At 42.0% G+C, this 18,377-nt stretch overlaps 1 protein-coding gene across 5 annotated transcripts in view; it reads left to right on the forward strand.

Annotated features, from left to right (window-relative positions):
- Positions 1-18,377, forward strand: part of CACNA2D3 (calcium voltage-gated channel auxiliary subunit alpha2delta 3) — an 891,383-nt gene that overhangs the window by 626,552 nt on the left and 246,454 nt on the right. For 3 of the 5 annotated variants that reach the window (XM_035723841.1, XM_035723840.1, XM_027586867.2), the window contains one exon: positions 7,526-7,543. The exons of the other annotated variants lie outside the window; for them this stretch is intronic. In XM_035723841.1, the coding sequence (XP_035579734.1) occupies positions 7,526-7,543 (18 nt within the window). The remainder of the gene's footprint in view (positions 1-7,525; positions 7,544-18,377) is intronic. 5 annotated transcript variants of the gene reach the window in all.

An 18,377-nucleotide genomic window follows, 5' to 3' on the forward strand; every position in this document is an offset into this window, starting at 1 on the left:
CTTTTGAGGAAATTCCTTCTGAGTATTTTTGAAATCGAGCAAAAATACAGAAATTTTTGATGGATCCCTTGACTTTTACAAGTAAAATCTAGTTGTGAGCAGCCATGGTGTATATACTACATGTGACCAGCTCCCACTCTCTATGGGAATAATGAGAACTCAGTTCTCTCAGGATGTCCCCATGGCTCCTACTAAAGCTGGAAGCCACTAGAAGCTAAGTCCCGTGGATGGACATGGGGCTCAAATGATGCCATGGGCACTGAGTTCTGCCCCTTTAACTTCCCACCTTTTATAGTGTTGGCTTTTACTCTTAGGCCCCATTTGGTACACTGTTTGCAGAGGTGCATCCCCTCAGACACTAGTTGAGAGAGGAAAGGGAAGAGTATAGAAATGGGGAGAGGGATGTAATTATTGATTACTTCTATAAAAGTCCTCACTAGACTAGTTTAGGTCACATGTCCACTCTGAGCCATTTGCTGTGGCCAGGGGAGAGTGATGAGTTGGTTGGCTTAGGTCGTGGCACTGTCCACATCAAGGAGCTTGGAAGAGAGCCTTACCCAAAGCATGGGAACTACTACAAAAAGAAGGGGCTTATGTTGAAAGCAAAGAGACACACGTCCATTGAAAGAGTTACGTACTGCCTAAGACACCTTATCCAGGCTTTATTACTTCTTCACATAACCACTGTGAAGAAGTGATGGCCTACTGAGGGAGATTATGATTCCAGGTCCGTGGGCTCATTTATGGACCATGAGGTACTTGGTTATTAGTATAATCTCTCATACACTATAATATTGGGGCCAACTCTGAAAACTGCAGAGGTTACAAGGTCAAGGGGTAAAGAGAGCAACTATTATGGGCTGGTGGCTGTTGTAGGTTCTCAGCAGGTATTTATCTCATGCAATCCTCACATTAATCCCTTGTAATAGTGTTACTATTACAGTCTTAGAGATGAGAAACCCAGAGCTCTGAGAGAATATATTATCGTCCAAGTCCTCACAGCTAGTAAATGGTAGAGGTAGGATTTGAAACCTGGCCTACCAGATTCTAAGGCTCTCCTTCCTTCATCTCTTCATTCTGCTTCCTTTCCTTCTCTCCTTTTTCCCCTTCCTTCCTTCCTTCCTTCCTTCTCTCCTTTCTCTGTTCCTCCAACAAATATGTACTGAATGATTAGCAAGGGCCAGGTACCGTACAGGTGTACTCTGTGGTGATAAAACAATGAATACAATAGATGTGGGCCCTGAATGAATCTTAAATTCTTATGTGGAGAGGTAATTAGAAAGTAAACAAGAAGATTACAGAAGGTGATACATGCTAAGACAGGAATAAACAAGATGATGTCATAGAAAGACACTTGGTTGAGATAGGGACTTCAGTCAGAGGAGATACCAGCAGAGCTGCAATCTGACAGATGGGTAGGAATTGGTGAGGCCTGGCTTGTGGGGGGTGTCATGGAATTGGCATGGGCAGGGGACAGAGCATTAGGCCACCAGAGAAAATAGCCACACAAAGCCTTTGAGGCAAGTGAGGGCTGGCAAAGTACCAGGTTTATACATTTAGATTATTTTGGATGCAGTATAGAGATGGGGCTGGGGGGAAGAATCAAAGGGAGGGGATGGAAGAGCCACAATTGTGGCTTGGCATGGGGTGGCAGAAGTGGATGGATGTGGGACAGAAACTACACCGCCAAATCTTAGCTCATCAGAGCCTTTCCGTCCTTGGTGTACAGGTTTTGGAGTTTGAGCCAATTAGCAGAACTTCCTCTGATATATAAGAGGAATAGGGATCTTTATCCACATTGCTTAATGAAGAAGAATGGAAGATTATAAATGCAAACATGCACAATAAAAATAAATGAACACAAGGAAACTTTGCAACAAGCAGGGATTTATCACTCATTCATAAGGCCTGAGGCAAAGGGCCAGTTTTACAAATGGAGTAAACATATGTAGGCCAGGCTTTTTTTGTTTTGTTTTGTTTTATACAGTTGGCAGGAAAATACTTTGTTTCCCATTTGGTCTTTACATATTTCATAGTGAAATGTGTTGTTTTGATCAATAGATCTTTAATTGGAGTTTTATTTTTGAAAAGGAGTCCATTCAACTCCGGAACTTCATTGAGCAAGAGTGATGGATGGATGTCCCCTCTGTTTCCCTGTGACTCTGTGCAGAACTCTGAGATATAAATGAAGTGAATAAGGAAAGTTAAAGCAAAAGGGCTCCCTTCCCTTGGTGGAGGTACTGTCTCACTTTGAAGCACCTTTATTTAGCTTCAGGGTCTCAGAGCACTCTCTGAACTCCCACCTCCCCCCTGGCTCCTTACTGCTCTTTTCACTGGCTCCCGTTGGCTTCCAGACCTCTATCTGGTGGAATGTTCCTGTTCTGTCCTTGACACAAGCTCTCTTCTATCTGCATGCACTCCCTGAGTGACCTTGTCGGCATACCGATGGTGACCATGTTGCCCACCCTACACTTCTGCCTGCCAGTCTAAGAGATATCCTAAAATTGTCAATTGTAGAAAAACTCAACTCTGGAGAGCTTTCCTCAAATACTCTCCTCCTTTTGTCTTCCTCTTTTCAGTAAATGGCTGTTCCATTTTTGCATTTGCATGGACCTAAACCCTTGGATGCACTCTTGATGTCTCTCCTCCCATATTATCTTATCAATCTCTATCAAGTCTGCTCTGAAATAGATCTAAGGTCAGACCACTGCCCGCCACCTCCACCACCAGCACCCTGATTCAGTGCTCCATTATTTCTCATCCGGATTATTCACTGCCCTTCCTACTGGTCTCTCTTCTCGAATCCTGTCTTTGCTGCTTTCTGGCCATGTGACCTTGTGGTTCCATCATCTACAAAACTGGGGTAATAATAGAACTTACCTAATAATGTTCCTGTGAGTTTTCAATAAATTAATATAGGTGAAGCAATTAGAATGGTGAATAGCTGGCCATAGCTGTTATAATTGCCTGTCATTACTGCTGTCCTCACCATCCTAGTATGTGGTTTTCATCCTCAAGATAACCTCACAGTCCAGAATGACTGCTAGAGCACCAGCCATCACAGGTACCTTACTGGCAGCAGGATGGAGGGAGTCCTTTTAAGGACACTATCTGGAAAAGCCACATCCGTGGATATCTCATTGACCACGGCTGAACCACTTAGCCATATCAACCTCTAACAGGGTCATTTAGCTGACTCTGGCTAAAAGTTTGGTTTCTGTTACCAAAAAAAGAAGGGCAGCATAGCAGTTACTGCAAGTAGTAGTAACTCTACCGTGAATGGGAGGCATGTGATATTATGAGGGCATGTGATGAGGACTTATGATGCAAGAGGTCAGACAAGGCTTTTTTGAGGTAATGACAACTGACCAGAGAAGTAGGCATTTGCTAGGCTAGCAGGGAGGGGTATGAGGGAGAGTCCCAGGATGAGGAGAGAATAAGTGTAAATGTCTGCGACAGGAAAGGGCATGGTAAATATTTATGCTACACGGTGACATCATGCACCACATACTGAGAACTGTGGTAAGCTGGATTTTCTGTCTCCATCCAGACTCTCCCATAATGGGTGGTGCTGGAATTTCTCATTCCCCTTTCCAGCATGGGAGATGCCCAGATGGAATGGCCTGAGAAGTCCTTCAGGAGCTTGGGTTGGTGCTAGTGCCCTCGGTCTGCATGAGGAGCAGCACCTTGAGCCTGGTGGATAAAGCAGAGTCGGGGCTGCTGAGAGACTTGACTTTGACCCTCAGCTTAAGCATTTCCTGCCTGAGTGACCTTGGCAAGGTACTTAGCTATTCTAAATATTATCTGTTTCCTCATCTATAAACTGGATGATACTACTGTCTAACTTGGAGGGAGGTCCGCTGTGAGGACCAACATTGCTCAAGATGAAAAAGCGCTTAGCCAAGTACCTGGTCCATTGAGAGTATCCACTAAAGAGTGGCTTGTGCTGTTTTTACTGTCATCTTCATCTTCATCACCTTTCCTCTCCTCCATTCTCTTTCGAATGACACTTTCTCAGTTTTTCCACGTTCAAATGTCAGGTATCTCATGGATGCATCCAGTGCCCAGCTTTTCTTCAGGAATGTGGGAGCCCAGAACATACCACTACTTTTTTCTTTTTTTACCCTTCCTTTTAAAAAGTGACTGGAGGATGTGCACATTTGGATAGAGAATTGTACAACTTGGGGTTTAGCCTGGAAGCAACCTGAAGCTGCCCATGCAGACTCTTATATAGTAAGTGAAGAAACAGATCCAGAGATGTAGAGCTGGGTTGACAATGCCTAGGTGGCTTTTGTAAAGACATTTCCTCAGCTTAGACCACATGATGATGGGAAGTTCCCAGGCTGGCTTTATGTGCATCCATGGGTCAGTGAGACAGTCTGCACATATATAGACATCCATGTCAGGCATATGGGAATCTGAGAGCTCATGTCCATCCTTCTGTCAGATTTCTTTTTCTCTTGAAAGCTGTCATCTTGGGTCATCAACATGGTGTGTTTGTGGAGGTGGTGTGGATTCAAGGCAGTTAGTCCAATTCTCTTTCCCTAGCATCAGCCTTAGGTATACCCTAGTAACAAGGTACCTTCTTTAACAGGTTGGACACCAGTTACAGGCACAGCTTAGAGAATTTCATAAAGACTTACATACAGGGTAAATATCCTCATGCCCTAGTGGTGCTTGTGACCTAGCAGGGAAGAGACATTAAACAAATAAGTTATGTAGAAATCATAGATGTGCTCAGAACTACAAAGAAAAAGTATAGGAAGACCTTGAGAGATCATCGTGTCCAGGGATATGGTTTGCCATTCCTGAGTTTTTAACCCACAAAGGATATTGCCATTTGGCTCTTACATTCTTTCCAACAAAACTCAGACATAACTTCAGAATCCTTCTCAACACGGCCCTCCAGACAGCCATTACTAATCAGTCAGACTTGGCTATCAAGACAAAATCTATTGGCCATCCAAGATTTGGCACATTTCCCAGCCCTCCCTCCACCATCCCTTTTTACAGACAAGCATCTGGCCAAAGGCTGGAAGGCACATGCCTCAAGACTCCAGCAAGAGGCCCCAAGTGTCCGGCCGGTCAGGTTCCCAGCTCAGGCTCCTGTACACCGTCTGTGACTGTTGGGTGGATGATATGTCGTCAGGGGAACTGACTCCCAAGTAGTAGCATCTGTGGCTGCTAATGATCTGATCTAAATATGCTGTGTTCTATTCTGAAGCTCATTCTCAGAGGTCCAACCTGTTGAGGGCACTGCAAGCTGTAATTTCTGTTCCTTCAAAGCTCTGATAGGAAAGTGGTTCTTTGTTCTCATGAGTTATTTCTTGAGGAAAATACATGTTTTGTGGAGAGTTTGAGGACAGTCTTAAACTGAGGACATCACCACAAAGGCCTGGTCTCTCATTTTCCTTCTCATGTGCTTAAATGGGTGAGTCAAAAAGAGGTGTTTCCTGCTTGGCTGAGATGAAGCTTCCAGAAAGAGAGAGAGAAAGGGTAGCTCTCCTTTCAGAGGCTGTCAAGTCCGGCAGTTGTGCAGGACTGAACCTTGGTATTTATTTTACAGTTCATCAAACATTTGTAATTCTCAGGGCCCCCCGTGCATTTCATATGACAAGCTGTGATTCAACACAAATGCTTTCCTAAGGAAATGTGCATTTATCATTCCCTTAATGTTCGTGTCTCCACCATTTCTTTCCCATCGTATGAAAAAAATGTTTAATATTTAAAAGACTTTACTTGAAGTGATCCCTCATTTTAGACTCAATTTCTCACCCCTTGATACATATTTTCTGAACTCTTAAGAAGCACTGGAGGAACTCACAAGCTTCCTTTTGGAATAGTGGCCACCATAACCATAACTAGGATGAAAGAATCAGAAAAGCTTGCTTGTACTATTCCTATTTCCTTAAATCGGGAGACCTTTTGGGATAAAACTGCTTGAAAAATGAGTGTTGGAGAGGTTGGGTCTGCTCTTCATGGACATTCTCCAAATTATTCTGGAGTTGTCTCTGAGATCCAAGGCATTTTGTTGGCTTATGTCTATCCCTTCTGCCGTTTGCTGGGCTCTATCCACAGGTGCAGGGCCGAAGCCCTGGTCTTAGTGCATATGAAGAGAGAGCCTTCTTCCCAGGGCTAAATGAATGGGGAAGGCAAAAGGTTCAAATGGGACCCCAAGATGTCTGGTTTAGTTATTTTTGTGTCTTCTAGCACTTCCAATGTTATAAGCTCTAGAGAGAAAGAGAGAAAAGTCTGCTGTCTAATTTCCTCGTGTTCATGGCCTTTGCTGTGTGAGTTGGGTTGAATTTGTACCTTCTAAAGTTAGGCAACCCAGCTCTACAATTTATTATCTATGGGACATTATATAATTACTTACCCTCTAGGTTCCATCTTATTTTTCATCTATAAAATGAGGATAATAAGGGTACTATTGGGTTGCTTTGATTTGGTAGGATAATGCAAATAAAAGGCTTAAAACAGTGTCTGGTGACAAGTTCACACACAATAAATGTTAGTCTCTATGATGAGAAGTAAGTCTTGAAAATTATGTAACTCCTAGATTTGGTATTTAATACACGGATAATGTAATTTCCATTTCAGATTAGAAAAATGCTTTTCAAAACGTCACATGCTCTAATGGCAGTCACAAATACAGTGGCATTAAACCACAGCCTAATAGTCTCAATGTTGAAAAATAGGCAAGTATGTCTCGTAAATGTTCATCTTTTCCCACATACCTGTAATTTCAGTTTCTTGCCTGTACCATTGAGAAAGCTATTATGTCTGATTTTATGGGTTAACTGACTGCCTTTTCGTTGTTCTTAGAATATGAGCTTTATTTCAAATGCACAAATCCTTGTGCATGCTTTCTTAACCATCAGTAAAGGAAACAATGTGCTACAAAGCAAGAAAAATTGACTTTAAAAACAGAACATTCTTCTAATGGTCTTACCTTTATGTACAGAAGGGTTTCTCAACTTTGGCACAATCGGCATGTGGGCTAGATAATTCTTTTTTGTGGGGGCTATCCCCTGCATTGTAAGATGTTTAGCAGCATCCCTGGTCTCTACCCACTAGAAGCCAATATCTCTGGCTCCCTCCCCTCACCAGTTTTAACAGCCCCAGATGTCCCCAGAAAGTCCTCCTCTACTAGGAAACCATTGGTGTGCAAGAAGGAGGAATTGGGTCTTGGAAATGTGTGTTTGTGGGTACTGAACAGAAGAACCTCAGGTCTAGCATTGCAGGAAGTTGCCAAACTGCCTGCATGGGCGTGGTGATTCCCAAAACATGTGCTCACAGATTGTCTGTTGATACTCTGGATTCAGACAGCAGGTTGAATAATCAGCACCGTAGCTTAATTTGGGGAAATTACATGGCTTTAGTTTTATTTCCCTCTTTTTCTCCCAGTTTTGGTTTTTCCATTTGCCAATAGTGATCAAATGAAGTTTTACAGTTAATCTTGACTTTTTATGTAATGATTGCTTTTTTCTTTTCTTTTTGTTTTGTTTTCCTATTTGTTTTTCAGCTCCCTCAGGCACAAAAGGTAAACTCTTTTCCATAACATTGCAGTCTTCCCCAGAACTCACGAATTGTGCATGTCTCCATGATTTTGTGCATTCAGTACTGTTCATGACCAGTGAAATGGTTTTCCTCTTAAAACTTCAAAAGCCTGAGGTTGGGCAGGAGCAGAAAGACCACGAGACTCATCTGTCCACTGTCTCCCTGCCAAGTTTGTCCCATCAAAGAACCCTATTGTGGCCAGTAGTTTGGGGGCAACTTGCACCCATACATTTTGCTAAGAATTCTCAAATAATAGGTCAAAGGTCAGTTTAGCACATTCCTTCAAACACAGCATTCCAGGTCTTCCCTGAGGTACTTTCCCAGGGATACAGCTAATGTGAATAATTTGTAAGACCCAGTGACTAAGTTTAGATTCTGGGCTCTTAAGCCAAATATCTGAAGACTCCCCGTGGGTTTCATTAATTGCAAAATCAATAGCTCCTTTGCTTGTCTCATCGCCTGTACCACCTGGAGAGAATTAGAGCAAAGTTCTTGCCAAAGTCAGACCCTTTCACTGGTCCTCATTGTCTGTCTGAGATGATCTGGTTTCACCATGTAGAATGTTCTCTGTCTAGTAAGATTCCATGTGATTGCCATGCTGGCTTTGCTATGTTGTCCCCATGGCATGTCATTGTATCCTAAGGACAGTTACAGAAGAAAACATGACACATGATGCCTGCTGACTTGTTCTGGGATATTTCACAAACACAAGCAAGATTTCCAGAAGACACAGTGATTTCTGGGGGCCAGATGTGGGTTGGTTTTGTTTCAAGAGTTGAGGTAAGGCACCTCCCGAAATGTAAGCAGTACCTCCCAAGCTTTCCAGTTTGGAGCAAAGATGATTTGATTCCTTCCTGTTGAGAGAGATAGCACAACTGCTCTACAAAAGACAGTCTGTTCAGACCATATGGACAACCAGAGGCCTAGAAATCATTACACAATTACTCAAATATATTTGAGATATTTAAACAAGGCGAGACATGCTAGTGTGTGACTTGGCTTGTGGTAATGTTTGATTACACTTCAGTGCCATCACAAAAAGACTGAACACTTCATTAAAAGTTCAAGTATTTGAGTAGAACAACAGCTTCCAGAATAAATATATGGTCAAAATTCCACATTATCTGGAAGGATCGGCATCTTTAATAGGTCATGCTTTCTTAATTGCCCACACTTGAAATTTCTTTGTAAAGAGACTTAATGAATTCAGTGCCTAAAACTGGACTGGCCTCAACATACTGGAATTTATTCATCGAGCTCCCACTGATCCATATACAGAAGCATTCTGTTGTAGAAGATTCCTCATGAATTTGAGGTGCCATCAGCCATGGAATTTTAAAACAAGGTTCGAAACAAACCAACACAGAATGTGGTAAGAACAAAAGTTGCTGGGACATATGATTCTTCAACAGCACTTAGCTCCCTGCCCTCTTTCCTTCTGTCACTCACATCACATGCCATGCAAATAGAAAGTTTGGAATTGAGGAGGATGCCCCAGTGCCTTTCTGAAAGACGCTGGACCATCCAAGGGCTTGCTGTGCAGCCCTGCATCACAAGGAATAGCTCTCTCCCCCTCCAATTCCTCACCATGGCTACAAATTGTCTTTTTGTTAAAATAGAGAAAGGTATTTACCTTAAAAATCATGAAGAGCCCTGCATGAAAAATGGTCTCAGAACTCCTCGGAGTCATTTCTGGGCAATTCAGCTCTTTGGAGAAGGCTGTAAATTAACCCTTAGGCACCTGGGCTGGGAGGAGGAGGGCAGCTGAGGAGAGTCACACTGCAGGTGGAGGGCACCCTGCCTCAGGGCGGCTTGTCTCAGTTGCTGCTGAAGGAGTATCAGTGCTCCTCTCCATCCCCGGTGTTACTTCAGTGGCACCTGCAGGACACTCTTCTGGAAATACGAGGTTCCTGAGAGCATCAGCCCTCCCTCAAACTCATTGTCCTGCTGCTTGACCAGCAAGGAATATGGTGGCCTGCCTCCCAGCCTCCATCCATTTGTGCCCATGGGCGAGTTAGTTAACTTCTCTAAGCTTTAGGATTCTTTCTATTTAACAAGAATGATAGACTAGTTTTCCAGTTTTGTTATGAGTTATTTCTCTTACTTGCGCCTAGCACAGAACCTGCCATGTACTAGACATTCACAAAACTTAAGAGTTTCTACTACCATTTGCATGTCTTGGCTTCTGATGCTCTAGAGCAGCAATCAAGAGAACATATGAGCAGATCATATGGGATGTGGTGGTCTGGGGCCTCCACAGTGATTTGTGGTTCTGACTCAAGCCTAATGAATAATCAGGAGACGGCAAAAGTGCTGTGAAAGATCCATGATGCTCCTCCATTTCATGAAAAACTCTCATTACCTGACTTCACCTTTTATGTGGAGTCAGAAGGAAATGCAGATTGGGCTTAAAACCCCAAGAAAGCAAAGGCTTCCAGGAACAATTGTTTTGAGACATTTCTTCCCAAAGCCTTTGACGTTACCCCTAGATTTCAACCAGCCATGGACATGATTATAATGAGCCCCTTCCAAACCCCCCCAAGAGTTTGTTGTTCTGGGGGTAAAAGGGAGGCATCTCCAGCTGTTACGTCTTTGGCCTGCTTTTCACATGAGGTCATGGGTGCATACATTGGACCATATGGTGTCTGCATTTGTCCTGTGTTTTTGTTGGAATCTCTCTTTGTATCATCTGCAACTGTTTTCTCCATAAATATTTTAAATAGTTATGTCTCTGTAAACATGCTTACTTTAATCTCTTAGCTGATCTATCACTGAAAATGTCCCATTTGGGTGTCCCTCATATGTATGGTAGTCATTAATGATTGTTGGCTAGAAGTTATGGTTTTCATAATTCTGATATTTTGAGGGTCTTTCAAAACTTATCTTCTCGCTTATGACTATTTGCTAGAACAATGGTTTGCAAAAAGAATTTCATTTTGTTTTTACTGTGATTCATTTCTAGACTCTGTAAGTTGCTGTCACATTGGGATAGTACTAACTGATGATATGCCTAATCAGTATTCAATATTTTCACCAAATGCAGTGAAGTATCCTGAAGTTTTGGTTAAAAACCATGTAGCAATACAGACCTGATGCCCTCAAGGCATCACAAATCTGTTCTTTTTAGTGGAAATTGAACCACTTTCTCCAGTGGATTGATTGTCCTACATTGAACAATGAAGAAAGGTCCATATGTAAGAAAGGTTTACCTTTTTTTTTTCTTACATGGAACTTCTTGACTTCTACAGAAATATCTGGGAGATCCGATTTTGTAATAACACAGCAGAATTACCCAAAACCATTTGCGAGTGTACTTTCAGTTGCCATTCACGGCAAAAATAGTCCATTTTTTTCAAACTGCATATTCATTCAGGTGGGTTTTGTCTACGGAAACAAAATATCAGTTGTTCACTGCATGATTAATCATTGTAGAGTGGGGCCTTGAATACTTAAAGGCAAAAATACTCTTGGGGGAATTACAAATTTGGCTGTGTACGTGGGTTAACTCACCCCCCCGATCTGTACCCCCTTCCCTTTATTTTGTGCTGCCTTCTCACAACTTTGGAGTATGTCAGAGACTTTTCCTTGAAGGTTTCTAGAGTGCTCTGTCTGGCCCAGCACTAGATTAGTTAATATCAGTCTGAGAATTCTGAGCAGCATAAGCATTTTTCTCAAAACCGTAGTTAAAGAAAACCACATCTCTAATCCTGTTTGGGACAGCAATTGATGCATTCAGGGCTGCACAGTATGGCAAAAGGATCCCTGTTTAATAGCCCAATGACATGTTTTGTTTCCTGTTAGGAATAGCTAACTTGCCTTCTTGAACAAACACAGCAGGGCTCAAGATCTGTTGTTCTACGCCTGCTGTGATATTCTGTGCTGCTTAACTTGTATGAGGACTCAGGAGTGCATAAATTAGCTTCTTAAATGGAGGTCGATTTGGGGGTTTTCTTTCAGGATGGAACTGGCTTATTAATATCCCCCCTGAGTGTCCATGGGATCCGGAATCCATTTGCATTTTCTTTGTGTCCTTGTTTATATTATATTTAGGAGGGATAAATGGAAGCATTCATTTCCCTAAAGTTTTTCTTCCCCTTTTGCTTTTTTTCCCTCCCATTCTTTCTTTCATTTGTCTCATGCTTTAGGTCCAAACTTGTGCAAGTAGAATCTGGCCTGTTCTTATCTCTGGGTAATCAGATTTCAGCAATCATGGGGCATCATTTATCATTCTTCGCCTCATTTAACTTCTGTACTTTGAAATGTTGAATTAACTGTCATTGAAAATAGAAAATTGAAAGTTTGCAAAGCTGCTGTTTTCACAGGACTGTAGGTCTAGTGATTTTCGTGTTCCATTACAGTTATATAACCAGCAAAATCCATGCAAATCAAGTGTGAAACTGAGAGGTGGTAACTATTTACATTTGGTTCTGGTTTATGACTCATTTGCTTTTACCTTTACATGTCTTGTGTGTGAATTATTATATCTTGTTTTGATAACCCTGTTTTCCCCCTTTATAGTTTACTGTTTTATAGGAACATGTACAGGCATCTTTTATAGGCATCCCCGAGAAGGGGCTGTTAAGATTGACTACACTGAGTCTGTAAGATGGTAGCTGCCACTCGAATTAGTAGATCTGCTCTGTGAATAAGGCCAGGGAAGAAGAAACCAGAACAAGTCTGGCCACTGCAGCTCTCCCATGACCAGTGTGATGAAACTCTGGAGATCAGAGTCACAGCATATTGCTGAACCAGGATGATTATCACAGAGCCCCATACTTTGTTCCCCAGTGTAGTTCTGTGTGGGTATATTGGTGGCAGTTCAGATTAGCTGACGAAGAAGGTGTAGTTTGCCCATTTCATATCCATGTGAGTGTTGGCCAACCCCTCTCCCATAGCCCTCTCCAACTCTGTGTTTGAGACCATTCGTATAAGAATGCAAGACCCCCAGATTCAAAGTGCCTGGCTCCCCACTGGTGGGAGGGCTGGCAGAGCATATGGATCAATGTGGGGCCGTGGAGTTCCGTGCGGAAGCAGGATGCTATTTGCCTTTCTTGTTTGAAAAAGCTAATTGGTTAATTTTAAACAAACTCATAATGTATGTTTACTTGTATATCTGGAAAAAATGTTCAGGTTTCATCCCATTTTCATATAAATTGGAACTTTCATGGGATTTTGTAACAAGGATAAAAGCAAGGTAAGAACCAGAATTCAATTATGAAAAGATGCATTCTTTTTTTAGTTTTTAGCTTTTACACTCTTAGGCATGAAAACTGGTTAAAAATGAAACACAAAGCCAAACCAAAACAAAACAAAATGAAAAACCTCCAAGAATACATTGCTAGTACATATGAAGAACTTTCATACTTGCGTGTTTTAACCCAATAATCCTCTTTCGTAGAAATAATGTAACCTAAACCGGTCAGTGACTTGCAGTTTTACCTACAATGAGGAAAGGAAGAACCCACATACCCAGCAATAATAAAGTAGTGGCAAAAGTCACCCAAGTTCCAAAGGATAGGAAGACATTATAAAATTGTGGTCAAAATGAAATTGAATAATATAAGAAAATAAATTAGTTTTAAAATCAGAATATAACATTTTATGTACATTATGCTTTTAGTGTGCGTGTGTGTGTGTGTGTGTGTGTGTAAACATGCAGATGTACAAAACAATACTGGGAAGAAATGCATAGGCATGTCTCATAGTGGATATTTCCTTCTGAGAGGAGAACAAGTATTTTGCTTTATTCTTAATACAGTTTGGTACTTTTCAAACCCTGTGCGGTGAACATGTATTTTTATAAGTAACTAGTTATATTTATAATAATAGTGAACTAACTGTATTACTCATAAATAGTGAACTAAGTGTATTACTCATAAATGGACAAACAAGGCTTAGCCTAATAATTGTTTGCTGAGCCTAACTCACTCCAGAAACAAATGAAAAACTGGGAAATCCAAACTCAGTTTTATTTTTATTTATTTATTTTTTTAAGATTTTATTTATTTGACAGAGGGAGAGAGAGAGAACCCAAGCAGGCGGAGCACAGAGGGAGAGGGAGAAGCAGACTCCCTGCAGAGCAGGGAGCGGGGCTCGATCCCAGGACCACGACCCGAACCAAAGGCAGACGCTTAACCGACTGAGCAACCCAGGCGCCCCAAACTCAGTTTTAAAAAGACATACAAACACATAGATTCTTGGTACAGACAGCTGTGATCAGAAGAAGTGATGTCCTACATAGAACAAATCTAAAAAGTACATTTGTTTATCAAAACTCTTCACTTTCTAACAGAAAGAGAAATCATCTTTGGTCTTTCGTCAAAGGCCCAGTCCACGTGAGATGCTTAGAGCAGCATGGATCTGAGCCTGTGGTCCACGGAAGTGCAGGGGCACAGTCGAACCCGGGTGGCTACCTACCCTACTATAATCGCATTTGGAGGTGCTGCCTCTCCTACTCACGGTTCAGTGCAGGGCTTGTTGGAAGGAAAGACTACCTTGGCTTTCAAATGGGAAGAATGGAGCAGAGGAGTGTGACCTTTACCCCATTCTGTTCCCGCAAAGTCCAGCCCTTTGTGGTGTGCACGAGTGACAGAAGGGGGCCGTCCCTCTCTTATGACAGAGGGAAGAGAGCCCAATCGTCCAAAGACCAACTACAGGGTTGGCTGGAAGTGGAGTAGAGGCCCCACACTGCCAGTCCTGCCTAGCAAACTTGGGCCGAGGATGCCATCACCCTAAGCCTTGGTTTTCTCCTTGTAATGGGAGACTCTCCTGAGAAGCGCGTGAATAGTGCTTGCCAAGACCATCCGCACTGAGTGCGCGACTAGAGGGGAAGCCAGTCATGGAAGGAGGAAGACCACCCATCATGCTAGTAGTATACCTTGTTTAATAGAAACAAATTTGACACAAATAAATTATAAATGGTTTTGAAACACTGATGTAATCTGATGTTCTCAAAAAAAAAAAAAAAGTAGGTATTTTTGTAAAGCCAAAAACCAAGAATTGATTTAAAGATCCCTAGTATCTCAGTGCTTTCTAGTCCCAGACTTAATGTTTAGTGTCTTGGGAATTCAAAGTCTTTAAAAAATTCTCATGTATTTAAGATACATGAATGTCTTCCCGTATTTATTTAAATCAAGCATGACTATAAAATATGACTGTCTTGAGGTGTTAAAACAATAGAAACCCTACTCATAACATTACTAAAATGAAACTGCCTTTCCTTTTGAAAGTCAAAGAAACATCTGAGTAAAACAATGGAATTTTAAAAGATTGTTTTCATTACAATTGTTCTTACCTCCCCAAAGAAATATATATACACCTTTTTTTCTTCTACATAGAAAGGAAGGCAGAGAATTGTGAAGAGCTATTTCACAAAGCCAATGAATTTGGCTGTGGTGGCATTAATGTCAGCATGACTTATATCAAGCCTAGGGACTGTCTTGAAGAGGACGTCAGAGGACACCTGATGTTCTGATTTCCTTGTTTCTAGATGCCATTCTCCAGGGCTCGCTTATTGACCCAAGGGCAATCATGAGCTCAAAGACTTGCCATTTTGAGGGTTCCTCTATATTTATTAGTAGATTTAGGACAGCTGTATCCATCACTTGACACACTAAGATGTATTTCCTGAAAGCAGTATATGAATCTACACTTCATTGGTCAAGACCCTGGAAGAGAGAGTATCATTTAGGGGACACCTGCATGGAATACTTTAATGAAGGAAAGAATTAGGGAACCCAAAAGGTGTGGGATTCCATGAGAAAAGCATTTATTTTGTGATTGCATTACTGTGTTACTGTGAGTTCTGTAAGAGAGAAGAAGTGAGAGTGGACACACAGTAAAAAACACCATTCATTCTGACACAGGGCTAATGAAAATCAGTACAATTCATTGACTCATCTGGAAACCAAATCTATGTCAAAATGTAAATCTAAGACACATCTATATGAAATCAATGCCAAATCACTGTCAATGATATTAATCTGACTTTATGGGTCTTCATTGGAGTGATTTTCTATGTGGCAGGTATGGTACGAAAATGCCATGAATTACTCAGGAGAACACACACGTGCGTGCGTGCACACACACACACACACACACACACCATACACTCACAGGCAGAGCCTTGCCTTTCTTTAGTTTTTTGTGGGTTTTTTTGGTATAATGTTTTCATACAAACTATTCTAATTTTCACTGACAGAGTTGATCTACCTTATCACTTCTGCCCACTACCATGAGATTTTAATTTTAATAAAGCAACTGCCTTTACAGTTTTTTCTTTCTAAACGGAGTCATGTACTTGTTGGTCTGGTCATAGTTCAGCTGGCTGATTCTTTTTCCAGTCATGTTATTAGCTGGTCGGACCCCCAGCTAATGGATCTAGATTCATTACAAACCCAAGTGTAGCCAGGTTCCACCAGAACTGCAGGGATGTCTCTGTGTGAGCTTTCAGACAACTCACACCAGAGGCTTCGACTGAAATGACCCTCTGGAGTTAAACTGGAGCAGTTGTTCAATCCTGCACAGCAACAGGGCTAACAAGTTCAAAAACAGAAAGTTAGACGTTTATCCCTTCAAATTCACTGGAAGGATTTTGGAAAACCCAACCTAGTTTCATGAAGTAGAAAAATGTCAGGCAAAGGACTCATGGCATGGTATGGATTTTCTTTTTCCAGGAACGACTCACAGAATTGAACCACTTGCTGAGTCATGAGCCCTTGTGTGCTTGGATTGGACCCATCCATGTTTGCCCAGGCCTGGGATGCAGTACCTAATTTGGAGGCTGGGTGCTTCTGCACCATCTGTCTCTTCTTCCCCAGCCCCTTCCTCCCGGCAGCTTCCTTCCCGGTCTGCTTCCTTCCTAACCTCACTCCATTTTCACAATTTCAATAACCAACCTCTCCCCACCCCCAACTGCTTCCTAAGGCCTTCTGTTTAACTATTACAGCCACGATGTTCTATCATGGGATAAAGGAATAATATTTTTTCTCTTTTGATAATGCAGTTCAGATGGAGAGATGGATTGTTCTAATTTAGTAGAGCAATGGGTGAATTCCAGAGGAACTAATCAACTCTTCTCCCCTCACCTAGAATGGTCCTTATAAGAGCATATGTACTTGTTGGATGCGCCAGGCACCGTACTGGGTGCTTTACATCTATAATTCTACTTAATCCTCCCAAGCAGAATGGACAATATTCCTACTTTAGCAATGATTAACGTGGTTCACTGCACTCCAGGCTCCTTAAGGCAAAACGTGATGTTTGTCTTTGTCCTTCACAGGAAGGAGGTTGAGGGAATAGTGATTGGGACAGGGCCTCTAGCATCTGATGGGTCAAGGCCTAAATCCCCACCCTGCTGCTCTCTGTGAACCAGTGCCAGGTACTTTGCACCTTTATTTCTTCACCTACAAGATGGGCATGGATACTTTGCAAGGTCTGTGTCAGGGTTAAATCTAAGGCTACATAAATATAAAAACATTTAAAGCAGTGTTTTTTAATAGCAGGCTGTGCTTGGAAACAGATATGGATGAATGGATGATGGATGGATGTTGGATGGATGGATGGATGGGTGGATGGTTGGATGGATGGATAGATGGATAGATGGAAGGACGGATGGATAGAAGGATGTATGAATAAAAATGACTTAATAAGTTTGGGTAACCTGCTCTGGGATTTAATTCCAGATGCTTCTATAGCTGATTCTCCTCTCTGTGCTGCTTTCCAGAGAAGTCACAGTGGTCAACTAAGCTGTTACACGAGCATTCTGTCCCTACCAGCGGCAGCAGTACGTAAGCACCAGGTGCTCAGAACCTCCTTACAGTCTCACCACACCGGTGCAGGCACAGTATGCACACATACTGAGTGAAGGAGCCAGGAGCAAGCGGAGGCCCCAGGATATAAAAGGACAGGCTTGCCCAAATCCTGGTACCAAGTCTCTGTGACTCCTTTTCCTCCTTGGGCCTTGGTTATAAAATAAATAAGAGGGCAAGATTGGAATCTGTTCTTTCTGGGATCATTTGCTGAGCACTTCCTATGTACCAGATCTATGCTAAATGCTATGGAGAAAAAGAGGGATCTTCCCAACTTCTACCCTAGAAGTTTACAAACCCTCCAGAATTTTTAGTTTTTCTTCCAGCTACAGTGTTCAGTGACTGCTGTATTAACAGTTTGCACAGATTTGGTCCTCGATGGTATCTTAGGTTGTAGAGTAAATATGATTATCTTCGTAGTGAACTCTGAGAACATCTGGTTCCCATTTCCACTTCGTTAGAGAAGGTTTTATGGAGGAAGCAACGTTTCAGGGGGTCTTTAAACAGGGGGAAGGTTTTATCCCAGGCCCCAAAGCTCCGACAGTTGACTGTATTTTCAGGCATCTATTTGGGAGGTGTCTAAACCATGTTTGTGAAAATATAAATGCTCCACTATGCTGGGGGGCGGGGGTCAGTTATGTGTCATAGCCCATAATGAATATTAGCCAAGATCCAATGCCCCATGGTAATTTGTATTGTTAATTATTCTGGGACAGTCCTGAAATAAGCATGTTGTACCCTAATAAACAAAAAAAGCAGTTTCTTAAAACAGCTTTCAGATATGTCGATCTGTAATATACTCTTCCCCATGGGTTTACTTGTATATGTGTCCCTGACCAAAGACCGCATCTCCCCTCTGTCTAGATGTTTACTCACAAAACATATTCCCTGCTTAATGGCATATTTCAGAAACACTGGGAAAAGAGGAAGCAACATAAAAATTTTCCCGAATAATAACAACTTTATTAGAAGAAAGTCATTTTGAGGGGGTGGGGGGATGGGTTAGCC

Source organism: Zalophus californianus, chromosome 1 (assembly GCF_009762305.2).
Source record: "Zalophus californianus isolate mZalCal1 chromosome 1, mZalCal1.pri.v2, whole genome shotgun sequence".
NCBI classification, from domain to species: domain Eukaryota; kingdom Metazoa; phylum Chordata; class Mammalia; order Carnivora; family Otariidae; genus Zalophus; species Zalophus californianus.